Source organism: Hemitrygon akajei, chromosome 8, assembly GCF_048418815.1.
Source record: "Hemitrygon akajei chromosome 8, sHemAka1.3, whole genome shotgun sequence".
NCBI lineage: Eukaryota > Metazoa > Chordata > Chondrichthyes > Myliobatiformes > Dasyatidae > Hemitrygon > Hemitrygon akajei.
The window spans coordinates 87576491-87594829 of NC_133131.1; the positions used below are offsets into that span (position 1 = coordinate 87576491).

Consider the following 18339-nt stretch of genomic DNA (forward strand, 5'->3'; position numbering starts at 1 on the left):
TCTCTTCCTATCTTCTAATTTCTTTCACTCAAGATTTTTAGCTCTTATTCCTGTGATACCAAGCTGAGATACCAGGTTCCTCCACTCATGGACTGGAATAATTACTGGAATGGTCAAATGAAGTCACTATTCACAAATACCCTTCCCACAGAAATAAAAGTGCTCCTTCAGCTCTTAGGCTCCATTCAATGTTATCACCTGCATTATTGCAAAAAAAAACCTCTCAGCTTGTGCAATAATAGAAGTTTTATTCAGAGCCATCATTCTCCCTCCATTAGTTTGCGATAGGAGAGACTGAAGTCAGATAAAAAGTAAAAGGTCATATATTTGATTGTGCTAATGTTCAATTTTCCATAAGAAAAAGTAGTGACAGTTTAAAAGCCAATAAACTACCCTATTTGGTATTAAAAATTGTCATTATTAATTGTCTACACCTGTGAAACAGATTTTAATGTCTAACTCCTGCAAGTGGCATGCTAGCATCATGGTTAGCATAATGCATTACTGTACCAGCGACCGGGATTCAATTCCCGCCGTTATCTGTAAGGAGTTTGTGCGTTCTCCCCATGACCACAAGGATTTCCTCTGGGTACTCCAGTTTCCTCACACAGTCCAAAAACATACCAGTTAGTAGGTTAATAGGCCCTTCTGTGATTAGGCTAGCTTTAAATAGGTGGGTTGCTGGGTGGAGTGGCTCAAAAGGATCCTGAGGGCCTATTCTGCACTCTATCTCAATGAATGAATAAATAAATAAGATGCAGGCAGAAAGAGGGAGTCTAACATTCAATTTGCTTTCTTTTAGAGTTGATGACAGCCAAACATGGAGGTTGGGCAACACATGGAAGGAGAAGGTAACCAATAACAGTAACCATTGTGAGAACGGAACCTCTAGGGTCATGTTTTTGCCGCATTGAATGATTACCTTTTCTCTCCACCATATCAAACAACAATTTTCTTACACAGGGAATGAAGGTGATTGCAAATGAGACAGGAAAGACCTAATTAATATTCACCTGAGAAGCAATAAAACTTCTCAGTGGTTACTGGAGATTGGGGTAACTACCTTCTACTCTTTTTTTTTGTGAACTTTAAGGTGCCTTCTGAGGTCAGTGTAGGAATTACAGACCACCATGGCTGGTGTGGAAATAGAGTCATAAAGTCACAGAATACTACAGCACAAAAACAGGTCCTTTGGCCCACCTCATCCATGCTGCCTAGTCCCATTGACCTGCACCTGGAAATGCTCCTAATAAACACACTGGCAGTGATGCAGTCAACTCTTTATGCAGGGCTTCTGTCTGCCCCCAGTGCCATTCTAAATGTCCCTTCCCCATTTAACACAATTTGTGGGCTGGGGATTCACTAGCGTCCACAGGTGTGAGACAGGTGTGTGTCAGAGACGCTTTGGTTTGACCCTTGAAAACTACTCATGGAACTAGATGGCAAATAATGTGAAGTGAAGAAAGTGAGTAATGAAAAGTGAAGAAAGAATGAGAGGACACACAAAGAACATATATAAAAATGAATATTCTCTCATTCATCAAATACTTTGATGCATCAGTATGTATTGAGGGCATCCTGAGCAGCTGCATCACTGCCTAGTTTGGGAGTTGCACCATCTCGGATCGCAAGACTCTGCAGCGGATAGTGAGCTCAGCTGAGAAGATCATCGGGGTCTCTCTTCCCGCCATTACAGACATTTACACCACACGCTACATCCACAAAGCTAACAACATTGTGAAGGACCCTCGCACCCCTCAAACTCTTCTCCCTCCTGCCATCTGGCAAAAGGTACCGAAGCATTCGGGCTCTCACGATCAGACTGTGTAACAGTTTCTTCTCCCAAGCCATCAGACTCCTCAATACCCAGAGTCTAGACTGACATCTACATAATTTATTATTATATTGAAATTTGTCCTCTACTGTGCCTGTTGCCTTGTTTATTATTAATTAATTAATTAATTATTGTACTGCCCTGCACTGTTTTGTGCACTTTATGTAGTCCTGTGTAGGTCTGTAGTCTAATGTAGTTTTTGTGTTGTTTTATGTAGTCTAGTGTAGCCTTGAGTTGTCTCACATAGTCTAGTGTACTTTTGTGTTGTTTCATGTAGCACCAGGGTTCTGGAGGAACGTTGTTTTGTTTTTACTGTGTGCTGTACAAGCAGTTTATGGTCGAAATGACAATAAAAAGCGACTTCACTCGATAAGAAAAATATATATTGACATAAGTTGTAATTGACACCTTATTTAATCTTGGATTTCTATGTCGTCCCTCAAATCTGGCATTTGAGAACTAGAGGATAAATATACCATTTTATTTTAAATTAAAGCATTAAGTAACTTAAAATTTTTCAGCAATCACACTGCTATCTCCAGCTGAAACATCTGCATCCATAAAAGCTAGCCCTTTCAAAGATACTATAACTCAGTTTCTCTTCATTTGATGTCTTATTCTTTTCTCTTTCACCATCTCTCTGTACAATCTCTCTGTACTTTGGGTACAGCAGTGTCAGAAATCCCAAGTTTTTATTTTCAAACTTAAAATCTGTTTCTCCTGCTTTAATGAGGTCCACTTGATTGGTTTGAACTCTTCCCCTTGCACCTTCCCCACATCTAATTTACAAAGCAAGGTTTAGTTGTAAAATAACAGAAACAGGGTAGGGGTATTGCAAACACAGAAAGCAAAATAGTGAATCTGCCCGGTTCATTAACCAGTCTTCTCCAAAAACAAAAGTGAAATGTTGACTTGTATAGTTGTGTGTGTGTGTGTGTGTGTGTGTGTGTGTGTGTGTGTGTGTGTGTGTGTGTGTGTGTGTGTGTGTGTGTGTGTGTGTGTGTGTGTGTGTGTGTGTGTGTGTCCATTTCATCAGACACTAATCCATTTCTTCCCACCCTCAGGGAGAAAAATAACAGAAGTATGCCAACAACAATATGAAGAAATATGAGTAAGCAATGGATGAGAAAGCAATTTGCATCTAAAATAAGACACAGTTAAGTTCTCCTGATTTTCTTTTGTTTCTGCTAGTGACTGGTCCAGATTAAACTCTTCTTTGATGATTACATAGATTTACATTTCAAGTCCCAAGACACTGAAGTGTGCAATTAGGCTGTATATCATGCCACGTTAATTTGAATCCGACAGAGATGTCACCAGGTTTTGTGCAATAAGGGGCTCTGCCGAGCAGATTCTTTAGACATCCGATGACAATCCAAAGATACCAACCTCCTATTTGGTACAAAGTCTAGAAGCTAGCTGATTTACGACTCTGCAGACTCCCCATCTGCCAACATGAAGCCCACACCGTACACGTGCACACGGCTCATGGGCGGGAGTGGCAAAGCGCCGCGGATTCTGGAGAAAGTGTCCGGAGCCAGGACTCCGCTGGATCTCTGGCTCGTGCACGCGCATTCAAAATGAACCCTCGATGACAGAAACCGGTCGCTTTCGATAGGAATGGGGGGTTGGGAGTGAAGCAAAAAGAAACATTTGCGCTTTAAATAATGCTGCAGAACTTGTGATTATAATGACTTGATAGGATGTGTTTAGATGACTGGTAGACAATAATGTCCGTGTAAGTGATTGGTATTCTGTCTTAACACTTCTCAAGTTTTTCTCACTGTGTTTAATTCCAAAGTAAAATTCCTAATCGCGTATTTTAAATATTTTCTCCCTTATCATTTTCTTCTTGATATTTTATTCTCAAGCTTCTTGATAACTTTTGTCTGATATACGCTCTTGCTTTGTTCAATACACCACTTCTTTTGTGAATGAACTCTCCCCCTCGATCAAAGTTCCAGATTCTTTTTTTTGTGAATGAACTCCTTCCTCTTGGTCTCTTGCGGCTCGCTGAATTTGACCTTTTTTGTGAATGAACTTTCCCTCCCCCACGCTTTCTCTCAGTCGTTGGCTGTGCCTGTTTTTTTCGTGAATGAACTTTCCCTCCCCCATCATTTCTTGCGGTCTGGTTTTGCTGACTTTTTATCCCCCCCCCCCCCCCTTACTTTGAAAGGACTCTTTTTACTCCCCCCCTCTCTTTCGTTCTCCCAGTCTTTCGCCTGGAGGGTAACTGTTGCTCTATGAATAAACAAATCAATCAGCTGAAAAGCAGCCCGCACCATTGGTTAACTCGCCAAAGCCATGCAAATCTGTCTGGTCATGCACAAAGCGCCACCCCCCGTTGCTGCGGGAACCATTCTTCCTGCCTGATTAGATAGCTTGAAAACTGTTGCTCAGATTATATTAAAGAAACAGTGGGAAAGAGATTGGGGCATTTTATGAAGTTTAAAACGCTCAGCCACAGAACTTTTAACTCACTTTGTATTTCTAGAACCAAAGACTCTCTTTTCAAAGGAAATGTTTCAACATACACTCTTTAGTTTCTCAGAGAAAAACAAGATATATGTTTTAAAATAAACATCTGCAACTATGCAGCTATGCGTCACGACTGCCTGAGGTTTTATGACTTTTTAAAGCAGTAAACACGATTAGACAAGGGTAGAAATGATGCAGTTGATGCATTCTTCAGCTTTAGTTCCTTTTTTTGCAATTTTAAAAAAGAGTGATTCGTGGTATAGAAGTAGCGAATCATATCAGTCAACACGGAGGCGCTTTAAGGCAGGCAAGGATAACTTGAATAAAGGGTGGATGTTGTTCGGCAGAAATTATGTAGTCAGTTTTATGTGTCCACAAAACAAGTGCACATTTCTCTCGCACTGATTTGAATCTGGACTTTGTGCTGAGAGGAAGCTGTGATTGGTTACAATCTCGGACTCAGCAACTTGATTTAAATGACGATTTAGATTTCCGTCTTCTCTTTCCAAGGCAGTCATGTTTAAAATTGTATGCGATTTGTACAAACTAATTAAATCCCTTTACCCCCTCCTCCATTTATAGAGGCGTTAAAACTAGGTTAGTCTTTGAGAAAGTAAGCCTGTATCTTTAATCAAGTAGAGGAGTGAGTGATTGACGGCTGGAAATTGGAGCCGATGAAATAGACAGGCGACCAATGAGAGAGATCCGTGAGAAAACACTGGAGGCCCCTGGAGGAGAAGCAAAGGAAAAACGAGTGAATTGAGCACAATCATAGGTCTGGGCTGTCTTGAAAGGACTTACATCAACTAATTCATGCTATTTACCAAATCTGACGGGAATATTTATAGGCGACCGCGCTACACCCATTCAGGTGAGACCCTGTTCAACTTTTGCAAGCCGAGAGCATTGCGTGATACAGCTTTGCAGAAATAACAATAATAATAAAACGCTCTCCATCTGGCCCCGTTATCTGCATATAAAGACCACATTTTGGAACCCCATGATTATCGCCATTACCTGTTTACTGTATATTACCCTGGTCTAAAAACCCTATCGATGCGAACGCACATTTACAGATATTTCCGAAGTGCTGGGATGGGATCAGTTTATCTGTTTTGTGCGCGTATTTGTGTCGTCTTCCAAACCTCCCCCCACGCCGCTAAATTCCGTGCAGTTTGTCCATGTTTTCAGGCCGATCGCTATCTCTCTGGAACAGGTTGGGGCGGTAGTCTGAGATTTTTTTGTGAATGGTGCGCTGCAGGCTAATTAGTTAAGCAAGTTCAGCCGGTCCATTCAGGATTTTTCTTTGGCCATCTTGTCTGTCATTGTAGGCTGATCGAGTCCGTCAAGACACAGTCTATCTAAATGCTGAAGAATAAAGCCAGCTAAGAGTTTGCGATGAGCCACGGAATGGACGGATACTACGACCAGCAAGTGCCTTACATGGTGACTCCTGTAAGTGAACTGACAAGTGGATTTGTAAAAACTTGACAAACGTACGTGATTTTAAAAATACAGTTTTATGAACGTAACCTCAGTTGCACCTCATTTAATGTTTATAACAGCCAAAAACACTAATGGGGATAAAAAAAAATAACACGCTTAAAATAGGAGAAATCTTCAAGATTGCCTTCCCTCCCCACTCTCCCTTCCCTATCTTTCACCAGATATGGGGAAGCATATCTCAAGTCCCTACGTCGTACCTCAACTGGACCATGCCATAAATTGTCATCATTATGAAACATCAGGAACACCGCAGAAGTAGGCAAAAGCTTCAGCGAAGTGTGGTTAAAAAAAACAGTTGTTCGCTGTTTGTAAACCAGGCCATCCTGTTGCAAGTACTAGCAGAGAAATCACTGCTTATTGACTGTGCATGACAAGCGTAGAACTACATTTCCCTTAGCACCATTGCTGTCTAACATTATCGCACAAAACACCAATCCCGCCTCCCCCCCCCCCCGAATATTTTAATAACATCGTTAGTTGTTTTGAAATCCCACACAATATTGGCATGACTGCTAAATACGAATTGACGGAATAGTTTGCCACAAATAGTTGAAAAAGAAAACATGTCCACGTGGTGGTCTGGAATCAAGTTTTCCTTTGGTTTTGTTTCTACATTACGCTCCCGAATGTGCAGATACTGGTCAAAGCCAGCGGGCTGCTCGTGACATTTTGTTTTGCATCTCAGCTCTTGAGTATCTGCGAGGTGTGTTCTATACTTTGTTCAGTAAGAATGTAGCTCTATGATTTAACAAACATTTTGTTTTCTGAAGAAACCGCATGGAGGAAAATGTAGCGAAAGGACAACTAATGAAAGGAAAAGGAAACTCATTGACACTGATTTAGCTCAAGATTCAGAAGGTAACTTTTTTTTTCAAAATTAAATATCTACTTTATAGCGCCCCAAGCCGTTATTTATGTTAGAAATATCTCAAAACATAAATTGACATTTCCTCTACCACGAGTATTTGTGGATAAGTTTACAAATTCACGTCTCACGTTTACTGTCAAACAAATGCACCACAGTTTATATATTCAGTCTCCTGTGGGATAGGTTATTACTGTAATTCCGCTGAAGACTTATATTTTATACCAAGTTTTTCGGTCTTTACAGTCTGCCCAGTTAACTTCGCACTATTTGTTGTGCTTGGGAATGTTACTGTTTTAAACCATGGAGATCGCGCATTACTGATAAAACTAATTGAATAAATCGCGCCATCCTCTCTGGCCGTTTAACCTCCTGTTGTTGCGGTCAGATCATAATATTATAGGTCCAATTTCAACTTAAAAGACAGTCGCGTGAAATTTTACTTCTAAATCTAGGCAGTGGTGAACAAGAGCTGTTTAACATCCGACGCATGAAACTTAGATCTTATCAATATCGCTGTTTAAGATTCTCATCCAAGTTTACAGCATTATAAGGAGATACTGTTCCATCGTATTGAATGTTAGCACAAGGTTATTAATAAATCCATTTCACGTGTTTTCGGTTGACTTGATTTCAGATCGACTATTACATCTTTAACAATGACCTGACATTTTTCATTCTTTCTGTATCTGCAGAACTCTTCCAGGATTTGAGCCAGCTGCAGGAAACGTGGCTCGCAGAAGGTAAGAATCTGTCTCATCCTTGCGAGATAGAATAAAAATGTAGAAAATACAATTGCGACGCCTGAAAGTTGCGTTCCTAACGTGAAACCCAATTAATTGAGCTCAAAAAGAGCCACCTCATGTGTCATGCATACATTATAGACTGTGATTAGTCTGCCTTGGGGAACACAGGGCTGATCTTCCCAGTGTCATCACAGATTACCAGGAGAAATTGCTTCCAGTATACAATCACATCTGCTTTTGGGAGAAGATCTGCAGCCGCCCAGACAGCTAGACTTAAGTTTGAAAGCACAATTTAGTTTTGACTGGCGATGATCTTACTTGATCAATCTTCATTGCTGCCGGAGATTTTTTTAAGCGTGAATTATTAAGACACTAAGCTGCATCTGAGCTCCGATGGTGCCAAAAACGAGCTTTGATGTTCTTTAGGTGTTGTTTTCTGATGGCAAAAAGTGTTTATATTCCTCGATTCATCGCGACGGGATGCTTCAGGATCTGAGTGCAAGTGTCTTTTATCCAGCTTGCTCACAGCACAAAAGTTTAGGTTTGTAGCTAGTATATTTTAGATCTGTTATATTTATTTGGGAGACAAGAAAAAATCCGAAACTCGGACGGTTTCGATACTTATAACTTTAGATTGCATATATACTTAAAACATGTTGTTGTTAATATAAAATAGCCTTAATTTAGCACCAAAATTAATTTCAAATAACTATTGTTTGTTTTAAATTGTATCAGTTTGCATTATGAATAATTTTCAGTTTTATTTAGAAATAGGTATGAGGTTATTTCTAATGTTAAAGAGGTTCGTTATAATAAATAGTTGACCCCAGAATATTTGTAGGAACTTAGGTCATAAAATACAGTTCTCTTTATCACCCTTTATGTCATTATGATTTTTAGTCAGCAATTTCGATACTTAATTACAGTGCAGAAGACGTTTACACAAGTGTGCTTCGTTCTGTTTGAATTTCTTAATTACCCTGGTTGTGTCATTTAAATGACTAAAGTTTGATCGTAATTTGCGAATCTGGGCACTAAATGCAATGCAGGTCGTTACCATTCTTGTAAACACAAATGAAGATTAGCAAACACAGTAGTGAATAGAAGAGAACAGGTTAAAGTACTAAAGAGTAGTAATTGATTTTCGTTGAAAAGATATCTTAACCCATTACCCAGTATTTGCAAGCCTGCTGCGTTACAGTTCTGTATTTCCCCCTGTTGGGACATGTAGACTGCTGTCTCTACAAAACTATATGGGGAATAACAGTTCCCTGGCACCTTTAGGACAATGATGACTTTTTAAAAAAGTTTAATTTTTTTACTGAAAGATTCTGAGCAGCCTTTGAGAAGTTCGATAGCATTTGAGTCGGCTGATTGAAATGACTGAGCGCCAAAAGGATAGGAGGAATAGACATTCCCTGCATTTTCATTGGGCTGTGTGGGATGACCAAGTGTTCAAAAGTCTCCGAGATACTTAAAATGGCAATTTCACTGAAAAGAAATTGACTCTTGGGTGGAAGGCTTCTTAAACTTACTTAGCTGTTTTGTGTTAGCAGTAAGTAATTTTCTGTGATGATCGTATAAAACACAAGATGTTTGTAAGTTAATTAACAATGATATGCGAATATGAACTGTAGCAGAAAAGTGCATTTCAGTGTGTCATCAACTCCGTTTTAAACATCATAAGTGGATATGAAATTAATTAATAGCGTGCATTGTTTTGCTGAAATACAGTGAATATGTTTTTTCCCTAAAGTTATTTTTGCTCTAGATTTGTGCGCCGTGTAGGTGAACGCTGGTGATACCGATCTATTGTATGTAAGCAAAGAGTAGTCAAGAAGCCCAGTTGTTAAGTTGTGTGGAGCACATTAAAGTGTGCGGGTTCTTGAGACAAAAATGGTTTTGTTATCATATCAAAGCTCTGCCAAATGTTCGGTTTGCTTTGGCAATATTTTTGCTAGTTACGATTTGTCTCGAAAATCTGATCTAAACGATCACTGATTTATAAAGTATTGGACATTTCACTATTCAGCTACCTCTTCAGCGTATTTGCAAAATAACTGTACAGCTGGATTATCGCCATTCCAATCTGTAATGATAGCGCGCTTTGCCAAAGCATTGTTTGTGCTGCAGTTGAAGTTGATGAACAGAATGGGGAGAATGATTGGGGACTGGGCGAACTGGAAACAGATAGAGAGTAACCAAAGTGTGCTCGAGTATCCCATCATCCGTCAAGCATTTTGAAGAGCATTAAAATTGAAATGACCAAAAAGTAAATTTTTTTTCTCTCTACTTTCTATTGAAAAGTATCCCAGTTGATTCCTTTCTGTTGCGCACGGATTATTAGTTTGTAATGTAAGGATACTGCTTTGAGTTTAGAAAAAAAACGCGTGTAGCTATATTTAATTTATTAGGTACACAGGAACCACTTTGTGTTGTGTTGAGCAGTTTGTTTTCATAGCTGAGTCGTGCGTTTTGACAGTATCTATTGGCGTTGTTTGGTTTGCGACAGGAGCGAGAATGAGGAAATGCTCGCTCACGTCAAAACAGTATATTCACATTGTCCTGATCACGGTTCTCAACCCGAACCGTGGACTGTTTACTCCTCTCCATAGATGCTGCCTGACCCGTTGAGTTCCTCCAACATTTCGTGCGTGTATTTGTATTAAGTTTATTTATTGTGTAACCCGATATTCCACACTGCTTCCATCTTTTGTTGAACCCCGCTTTTATAAATGACGCGCATCTGTATCCTGATTACTTTTGCCATACGTGTCACCCAGGTTTGGTGCCGTGTCACTAATCCCAGTTTAATCAGCTGCCTAATCTTAATTGCTATAGGCAAGTTTCAGTTTATTGACACGTTTTAGGATTTGTTCTGGTATTAGTTTTTTTAGTTGCATCTCCTGAAACTAAACAGCGACAGTCGAAATGGCAGTAATGACAGTCTTCAAGCAAAGTGCTGCAGCAGATGGAATTCTGAATTCAAAACACAAAATGCTTGAGGTACACAGTAGGTCATGCAGCACTTGTGGAGAGAGAAACAGCAAGTGTTTTAGTTAGTGATGTTTCTAAAAGTTACAGACCAATTGAGTTTTTGTGGAATTGACACCCTCAGGAAAATTATGCTCATAATTTTCACAAACTTGTGAAATTGTTCATCATGTGGAAAAATCTGCCAGAGTGGCTCGTTCCAAAGGGAAATATCACAATTTTGGAACTGAAGCAGTGTTCTGGTTTTGCGCTGAGGCATGTTTAGAGAGCAGCTTACAAAGAGCCTTGCTGTACCCTGAACATTGTTATTATTGACATAGAAAGACACTGAGAGCTTGTTACCATTAACTACGACAGGTATAAATGTATTTTGGCATTCATTTTATCTCAGACTTCTGTTTAGGGAGAAGGGTGTCCTTCCAGATGTTTCGTTGCTGTTGGTTTTGTTGTGCAGTGACTATAAATGAGGAACTGGATCCCTGTGTTTAATCACAGAAATTAATGCCTTCATTATGACATAATATTTTTACATTTATATTTTCATGCCTGTGTGAATCTGTCAGTTGGGTTCATTATTGTGGAGAAAGATTGGTAGTGGAGTGTGCTGACTTCCTCTTTTCACCTCAAAGTCTCCGTCATTTTAAGTGTTTGAGAGAAAAAAACCTCATAGTCCCTTACATCAGAGTAAAGCAAATCTCACTTTAAAGCTAAAATTAATTTTAAACCATATCTAAATTTTGTCTTTGTTGTTGAGATTCTGCTGGTCCCAAAGACAGAAATATATTTTGTGCAGTTTTTACATGTCTAGCGTCGGTTAGCAGTGATGTTTGTGGGAAATCACTGATCCACCAAAGCAAACATTCATTTTGAGGGATTCTCTAATACCTGACATTTATTGTAATATTAGGCTGTGCTCGATCTTCAGAAAAATACAAAAATTGTTATTCTTGGAAGAATTTGTTTTTAGTAATAGGCAACAAAACAATGAAGAGAATGGTTCTCAGTTTCTCAGTTAATTATAAAATTATGCATTGTTAATTTTGCAACTTCAGTGGCCACCAGGCAAGCTAGCCTATCAGGACCTCTTTTCAGAGTTGGAGAATCTTATTCATATAAAGGGTCAAAGATATCAGCACAGATCGCACCCAGTTTCCCGATATGAGTTAACAGTCGGCCAGATTTCCCATCTTGCAGAGCAGTTGTAGAAAATGCAGCTTAAGTAGTAATCATATAGTCATACTGCACAGAAACAGGTCCTCCTGTCAGCCTTGTCCCTGCCAGCCATTCCACTTAGCTATACTCCTGACATGCTGCTTAGTATTTCCACGGTTTACAGTCTTTATTTCAGAATTCCAGCTTCTGCAGTTTTAGTTACAAATAGTAAATTGCCTGGTTGGTCAAAATTTCACTCTTATGTATTTACTTCTCTGATTAGTATTTTCTCCTCACATCTCATGACCAAAGCTATAAACTCTTTCCCAGGCTATGGATTCAAATACAGCAGTCATTCTCTGATTATCTCATTGGTAAAGTCTACTAGTGAGCATATATCGGCAATTCAACTCCAGTGTTTTTCAGTTAAAACTCTATCCATGCATGAGTCCGGATAACGTTGAAGAGCAGAAACCTGACCCGTTTTTATTCCTTCAATTCATGGTATTGAACTAATTGGAGATCCCAGACCATTTTATCAACTGATTTCATTAAGCTTGCAAAGACAATAAATTGTTCCTGAGGTTTTCCCAATCTGAATGGCATAGGTGAACTCACAGGACTGATCAGTTAAACTCATAATAGAGTGCTTAGTTATTTACACATGAAAACTAAGCAGGACATCAAATCAATTGCGCGTTAGTCAAAAAATTGTTTCAAGTGTACTCCAAATGAATTTTCCTGTGTACCTGCGCGCGCGTGTGTGTGCGCGTGTGTGTGTGTGTGTGTGTGTGTGTGTGTGTGTGTGCATGTTTGCACTTTGCACCATTTTCATATTGTGAATTATTCTTTCCCAAATTTCTTGGGCAAGATTTTAGTTTTCATACAAACCAAATATACATTTTAAAATTAGTAGTTCAAAATCAGTAGTACAAAAAAACCTGAAATAAAACTGATGCTTGAACAGCAGGGCAGGAATAGGGTTTGAGTATAGTAGGGCTTTTATATCCCACATTGTGGTTACTTGGTATTGGGCAAAAAACAAAAGGTGTCTGATTGAAGTTGGAGTGGGGTAATGGAGAGATTCTTATGTATTCATATTTCATTAGAACCGTGATATTGAAAATTAAAGCTCTGAGTTACAGCTTTGAGGTTCATTAATGGTTATTTTTTTTCTCCATTTCATCACTGTCCTATTTGTTTAAGGTTGAAAATGCTATTCATTGACTTTTTGTTAATGAAAATCCAGGAATAAAACAAAATTGTCCTTCACACAATCCCAATTGGAAAGACTTGTTGTGGTGGAAAATATCAGTGAAAGGCTTTCCTGTTGTGGATTGGTGCATTTCAGAAACTCAACCATGGAACCCTGTATCCTGCCAACTCAGTGGTTTGAAGATTATTAAACATGCAAAGAATAGTCTCTACTCAAGGTAATAGAGCAAAGTAAAAATCCTGTATCTTCTATAGAAATGTTAATGGTTGGGTTGATTTAGTTTATTGGTAGTTTTTTAGTTTTGGGATTGCTATCGTTTTGCAGCGATTACTTTCCCCATGTTGAATGTGTTGCATATCACTGAAAAGCCAAGACTGGGTTATTCTGAGCTGCCGTTTCATTTAAATATGTTCACATTCAGTATTTTCACAGATTTTCTTTTTTTTCCCCAACAGCTCAGGTCCCTGACAATGATGAACAGTTTGTGCCAGATTTCCAGTCTGAAAATTGTAAGTGGAATACAACTTAATTTTTAGTGATTCTTTTTAATTTGAATAGTGTTCTGCTTTGTGGTGAGGTGCCGCGTTTGTGTGTGTTGTGTGGGGGTACGTGGGGTGGTTTGGTGTAGTGAAGTGTTCTTTCCCTGTCTGTGTGACATCAACAAAGCTAGGACAAAGCTAGGATCCATGTTATGAATGAGGCTGTTGTGGCTGCAGGCAGCTTTAGGAAATACCAACTGGATCAAGGTGTTAGACAGAGAGAGATCTGTCATTCATATGTTCTCTGGACTGAAGACAGATGGGGAACCAATTGCATGCAGCTTCGTCTGCTTGAGCCAACTCTTGTTACAGTAACATGAATTCATTGCATGCTCTATTGAAAAGGTTGGGCATTCACGGCGATAGAAAGACATTACTGTTGATTAACATGAACAATCCACATATTATCACTTTCAGTGTGTGCTTTCAAACTGGCACCCACAAAGTCATCAGATTTCAGATTTTTCTGCAGTGATTGATGGTTTCCTTCAAGTAGCTGACACCATCTTTCAGAAGTTAGGATGGAGGATCTGGAAGTTTGCCAGGAATCGAAAAGGGTTAGGGGATGGCCTCCCAAACATCCAGGGTAATTTGAAAATTACTGACCAACTGCAGATGGAGTATTTTATGTGCTTGTGTTCACTGCATATTGCCGAACATGCTGTATACCAGGTATTTGGAGACTTGGTGAAAAACCTTAGCAATAGTGCAAGCTCATACCATTAACTTTTTTAGGCCTGTTGCCATTGGATCAATGTTAAGTGCTATAAGTTACTCACTTTGATTAGTTGTGTAATATTTAGCCATGCTGATATTACTGGAAGGAATGTATTAGTTACGTTGTGTGCCATTGAAACTCATTTGCATTCATGTGTTAGTATCGACATGAAAGAATTGTTTAAAGAAATAGATGTGCCGCTTGATGCACATAAACCAAAGTGAGGGCTGAGTGTGCAAACTGAGGTGACATTTCTCTTTGCTGGTTAACAGCACTACCTCATCATTTAATCATATTTCTTCTTGGTCAAGTTAAAATTCTGTGGATTTAAAGCTTTTTGTGTACTGAGCAGTGGTCCAATATTAGTGGTCTTCTGATAACAAGTAAAACCAGGCATCGTTGCCCTGGTAGCCAGCATGCTGATGGTGAATTGCATGGCTTTTAGTATTGACAATACAGTAAACCACATCAGAGATACTGAGGAGCTGGCTCTATTTTTGTGTCATTGATGCTATGAGTGACATTAGTGTCAGAGTCATACAGCACAAAAAAATGGATTCATCACACACTTACCAACCTTTACACCGAACTACACTAATCACATTTTGCCAACATTACGACTATATCCCCTGTTGCCTATCATATCTGTCTAAATAGTTCTTAAATATAGTAATTGTACCCTCCTCTTGTTTAGACATCAACTACTCTTTGTGTTAAAAATTACCACTAAAACTCTTCCTCTCTTCTTAATGGGAAGAAGTCATAGTTCTATCTGCCCTATATTATACAAATATATATATAATTCTGTCAAATCATCCCGTAGTCTCCTACCTGCAAAACAACAGTAATCTAATCTCTTCCTGAATCCAGGCCACATCCTGTTGAAACTCCTCTGCACTCTTAACACTCAAACATATCCTTCTTCTCATGCAGCAGCCAGTACTGCATTATGATGCAAGTGTAGCCAGGCCAGTGTTATGTAAAGTTGCAAACATAGTTCCCCCAACTGCCCCAGAAGGCAAGCAGATCATATGCCTTCTTCACCATCCTAGCAACCTGTGTTGCCACTTCAGCGAACTGTGGACTTCGACGACAAGGTCTTCCTGTTCGTTAACTTTTCTTAGTGTTTTTCCAATTACTTTACATGCTATACCTCTACTTGACTCCCTAAAATACATCTGTCAGTGATCTAAACAATTTTCCCTCTGATCTATATCCTGTTGTATCCTTAGACGGCCTTCTATGGCTATCCAGATATCCACTCATTTTCCTGCCATCTGCAACCTTACAAGTCATTCTTCCTACATTCACATCTAAGTCGATAACGATGTCAGAAACAGCATAACTCCCTGCACTGATGCCTGCAGTAATATTTAGTCTTTGACTTCCAAGCAAACAAAAATAAAACATTTTTTCTGCCACTGCCTTCTCAGCTGTCTCCGTTCACTAAGCCAATTCTGAACTGAATTAGTCAACTTGCATTAGATCCTGCGTGCCTTAACTTTGTGGAATAACCTACAATGTAGGACCTTGTCAAATTCTTCACTAAGGTCCATATTGACAACATATTACCACCACTGCATTCATCATTTGCCTTTGTTACCTCCTTAACCATCTCAATCAGGTAATTAAGACCGGTTTCTGCCACGCAAAACCTGCTGACCTGCTGAAACCATAATCAGTTTCAAATTCCATTCCTCAGTATTTTGTTCTGATTATTACTCTATCCTCGACATAAGGCTGACTGGTCTGCAGTTACCTTGCTTATCCACTCATTCACTGTTGGTGTCTTCTGGTGCCTAATGTCCTGTTTTGACCTTCTCTAATCACCAAGGAGCTACTTACTAATACAATACTCATATAAATGCATCACGGATGCCTCCTTCCTTGTTGATGAAGTATTCAACAGCATATTGTTTTCTGGCAATAAGAAGAGCCAACCACCAAGTAACCTCAATCAGGATTGTCAGGAAAGCAACCACTCCAAACTTTCTTGTTGTGTTACACCATTCATGTATACATTTTTGGTATCTCAGCTAGGGAAGGAGAAAATGGGTCAACATTGTCACTGACCCTTTCTTTGAGATAGCAGGGGGGTAAAGTAGTGTTGTTAAATTTCATGTTCTCACTGAAGAACATTGGGATATAAGAATTTAATTAAGCTAGGGTGGAACGGTAGCATAGTGGTTAGCACAACACTTTACAGTACAGGGGACAAGGGTTCAATTCCCACCACTGCCTGTAAGGACTTTGCATGTTCTCCCAATGACTGTGTGGGTTTCCTCCAAATGCTTTGGTTTCCTCCCACAGTCCAAAGACATAGGTTAATTCGTCATTGTAACTTTTAGGAATTAAATTGGGGGGTTGCTGGGCAGTGTGGCTGGAAGGGCCACAGAGCCTATTCCACACTGTATCTCAATGAATAAATAAGTAAGATTATTAAAGGTTTCCCTCACTATCCGAAGGTAGAGCGTTCCTATGAAACCATTTGTAAGCCAAAATGGCATAAAGCAAAGAAGCGATTATCATTAATTTATATGTGAAATTTTTTTGAGCGTTCCCAGACCCAAAACATAACCTACCAAATCGTACTAAATAACACATAAAACCTAAAATAACATGAACATACGGTAAAAGCAGGAATGATATTATAAATATACAGCCTATATAAAGTAGAAATATTGTATTACGGTGTAGTTTCACTTATCAAAATCGGGGAGACAGCAAGCCAAAATCGATTTGGAGAAAAGAAATTGGCATGTACACGCCTACGATGTACACGCATATGTACGTACATGCGTACACACATACACGCATATGCACGTACACGCATGCGCACACAACTGACCACACAAGGCTCCACGGTCATGGTAGTCTTTTTCAGGGTAAATACACGTATAAAGCAGGCGTCTTGTCTCGTAAAAGCGAAAATCCTCTTTGGTTAGTGAGAACAGGTACTAATGTAGGTCTTTTGTAACAGCGAGCTGCCCGTGTAAAGTGAAAGTTCGAAAAACGGGAGCCACCTGTACATTTAGAATCTTATAAAAGAGAACTACATTGCCTGGTTAGGGCAGCTCTGCAGTTAATTTCTGAGAATAAAACTTCTATATTTACATAGATTTTAAATCAGAAATATCCCAAAATGTTGGTTGGTGTAATTCATTAAATTCATATAGCCAAGAAAGTTGAAACAACATAAATGCTATGTTGTTTAGTTTTGTTTTGACCCTCACAAACTTTTCCGAGCAGTGGAACAATTAGTTTTCATTAATGCTGCTAACTGAGAGGATGCAACCGGTCCCCATTGATAGATATTGTGGGGTGGCACGATAGTGTAGTAGTTAGCACAGCTAGTGACCTGGGTTCAATTCTGCCACTTCCTGAAAGGGATTAACTCGTTCTCTCCATGACTGCATAGGTTTTCTCCAGGTGCTCCAGTTTCCTTTCACAGTCCAAAAGCGTATGTGTTAGTAGATTAATTGGTCACATAGGGGTAATTGAGCTGGAAGGGCCAGTTACCACATTGTATCTCTAAATAAGTAAATAAATACATACATATATTAGAACTTTGCTGGACTATGTCCCGTTTCAGTTTTGTTCCATTGAATTCATTTGATTTTCTTTTATTTAGTACATGGTTAACTCTGAGGGTGCTGATGCCAATCTTAAATAGAAAATTCCCCTGAACGTTTATACAGAAGATTTTAATATGTATTGTGCTTTGAAGTCATTTTCGCAATTTCCTTTCAAACAATGGCAAGCAGGCTGCTCTGATTCATGTGTACTGTATCCTGAACACAAGAGATTCTGCAGGTTCTGGAAATCTTGAGCAACTCAGACAAAATGCTGGAGGAACTCAGCAAGTCAGGCAGCATCTGCAGAGGGGAATAAACAGTTGATGTTTCAGGCTGAGCCCCTTCATCAAAACTGGAAAGGAAGGAGGCAGAAGCCAGAATAAGAAGCTGGGAGGATGGAAAGGCTTACAAACTGGCAGGTAATAGGAGAAACCAGGTGAGGGGTAGGTGGGTGGGCAGGGAAGGGGGGGAATGTAGAAACTGGGAGGTGAAGGGACGAAGAAGGTTTCTGATAGGAGAGGTCAGTAGACCATGGAAGAAGGAGAAGGAAGAGAGGAACCGGGGGAGATGATGAGCAGATAGAAAAGAAGGGGTATGATAGTAACTGAAAAGGAAAGGGAGAAAGAGAGAAGAAGGAAAAGTGGAGGTAATTACCAGAAGTTGCAGAAATAGATATCGATACCATTAAGTTGGCTACCCAGATAGAATATGAGTGT

At 39.4% G+C, this 18339-nt stretch overlaps 1 protein-coding gene across 3 annotated transcripts in view; it reads left to right on the top strand.

Annotated features, from left to right (window-relative positions):
• The first annotated feature begins 4716 nt into the window (after nt 1-4716).
• etv1 (ETS variant transcription factor 1) overlaps nt 4717-18339 on the top strand; it is a 145689-nt gene continuing 132066 nt past the window's right edge. Inside the window, exons 1-5 of one of the 3 annotated variants that reach the window (XM_073054140.1) lie at nt 4723-5183; nt 5644-5767; nt 6589-6676; nt 7379-7426; nt 13247-13300. In XM_073054140.1, coding sequence (XP_072910241.1) covers nt 5711-5767; nt 6589-6676; nt 7379-7426; nt 13247-13300 — 247 coding nt within the window. In that variant the 5' untranslated portion in view covers nt 4723-5183; nt 5644-5710. Of the gene's footprint in view, nt 5184-5643; nt 5768-6588; nt 6677-7378; nt 7427-13246; nt 13301-18339 lie in introns of all 3 variants that reach the window. The other 2 variants (XM_073054138.1, XM_073054139.1) reach the window with 2 other exon arrangements.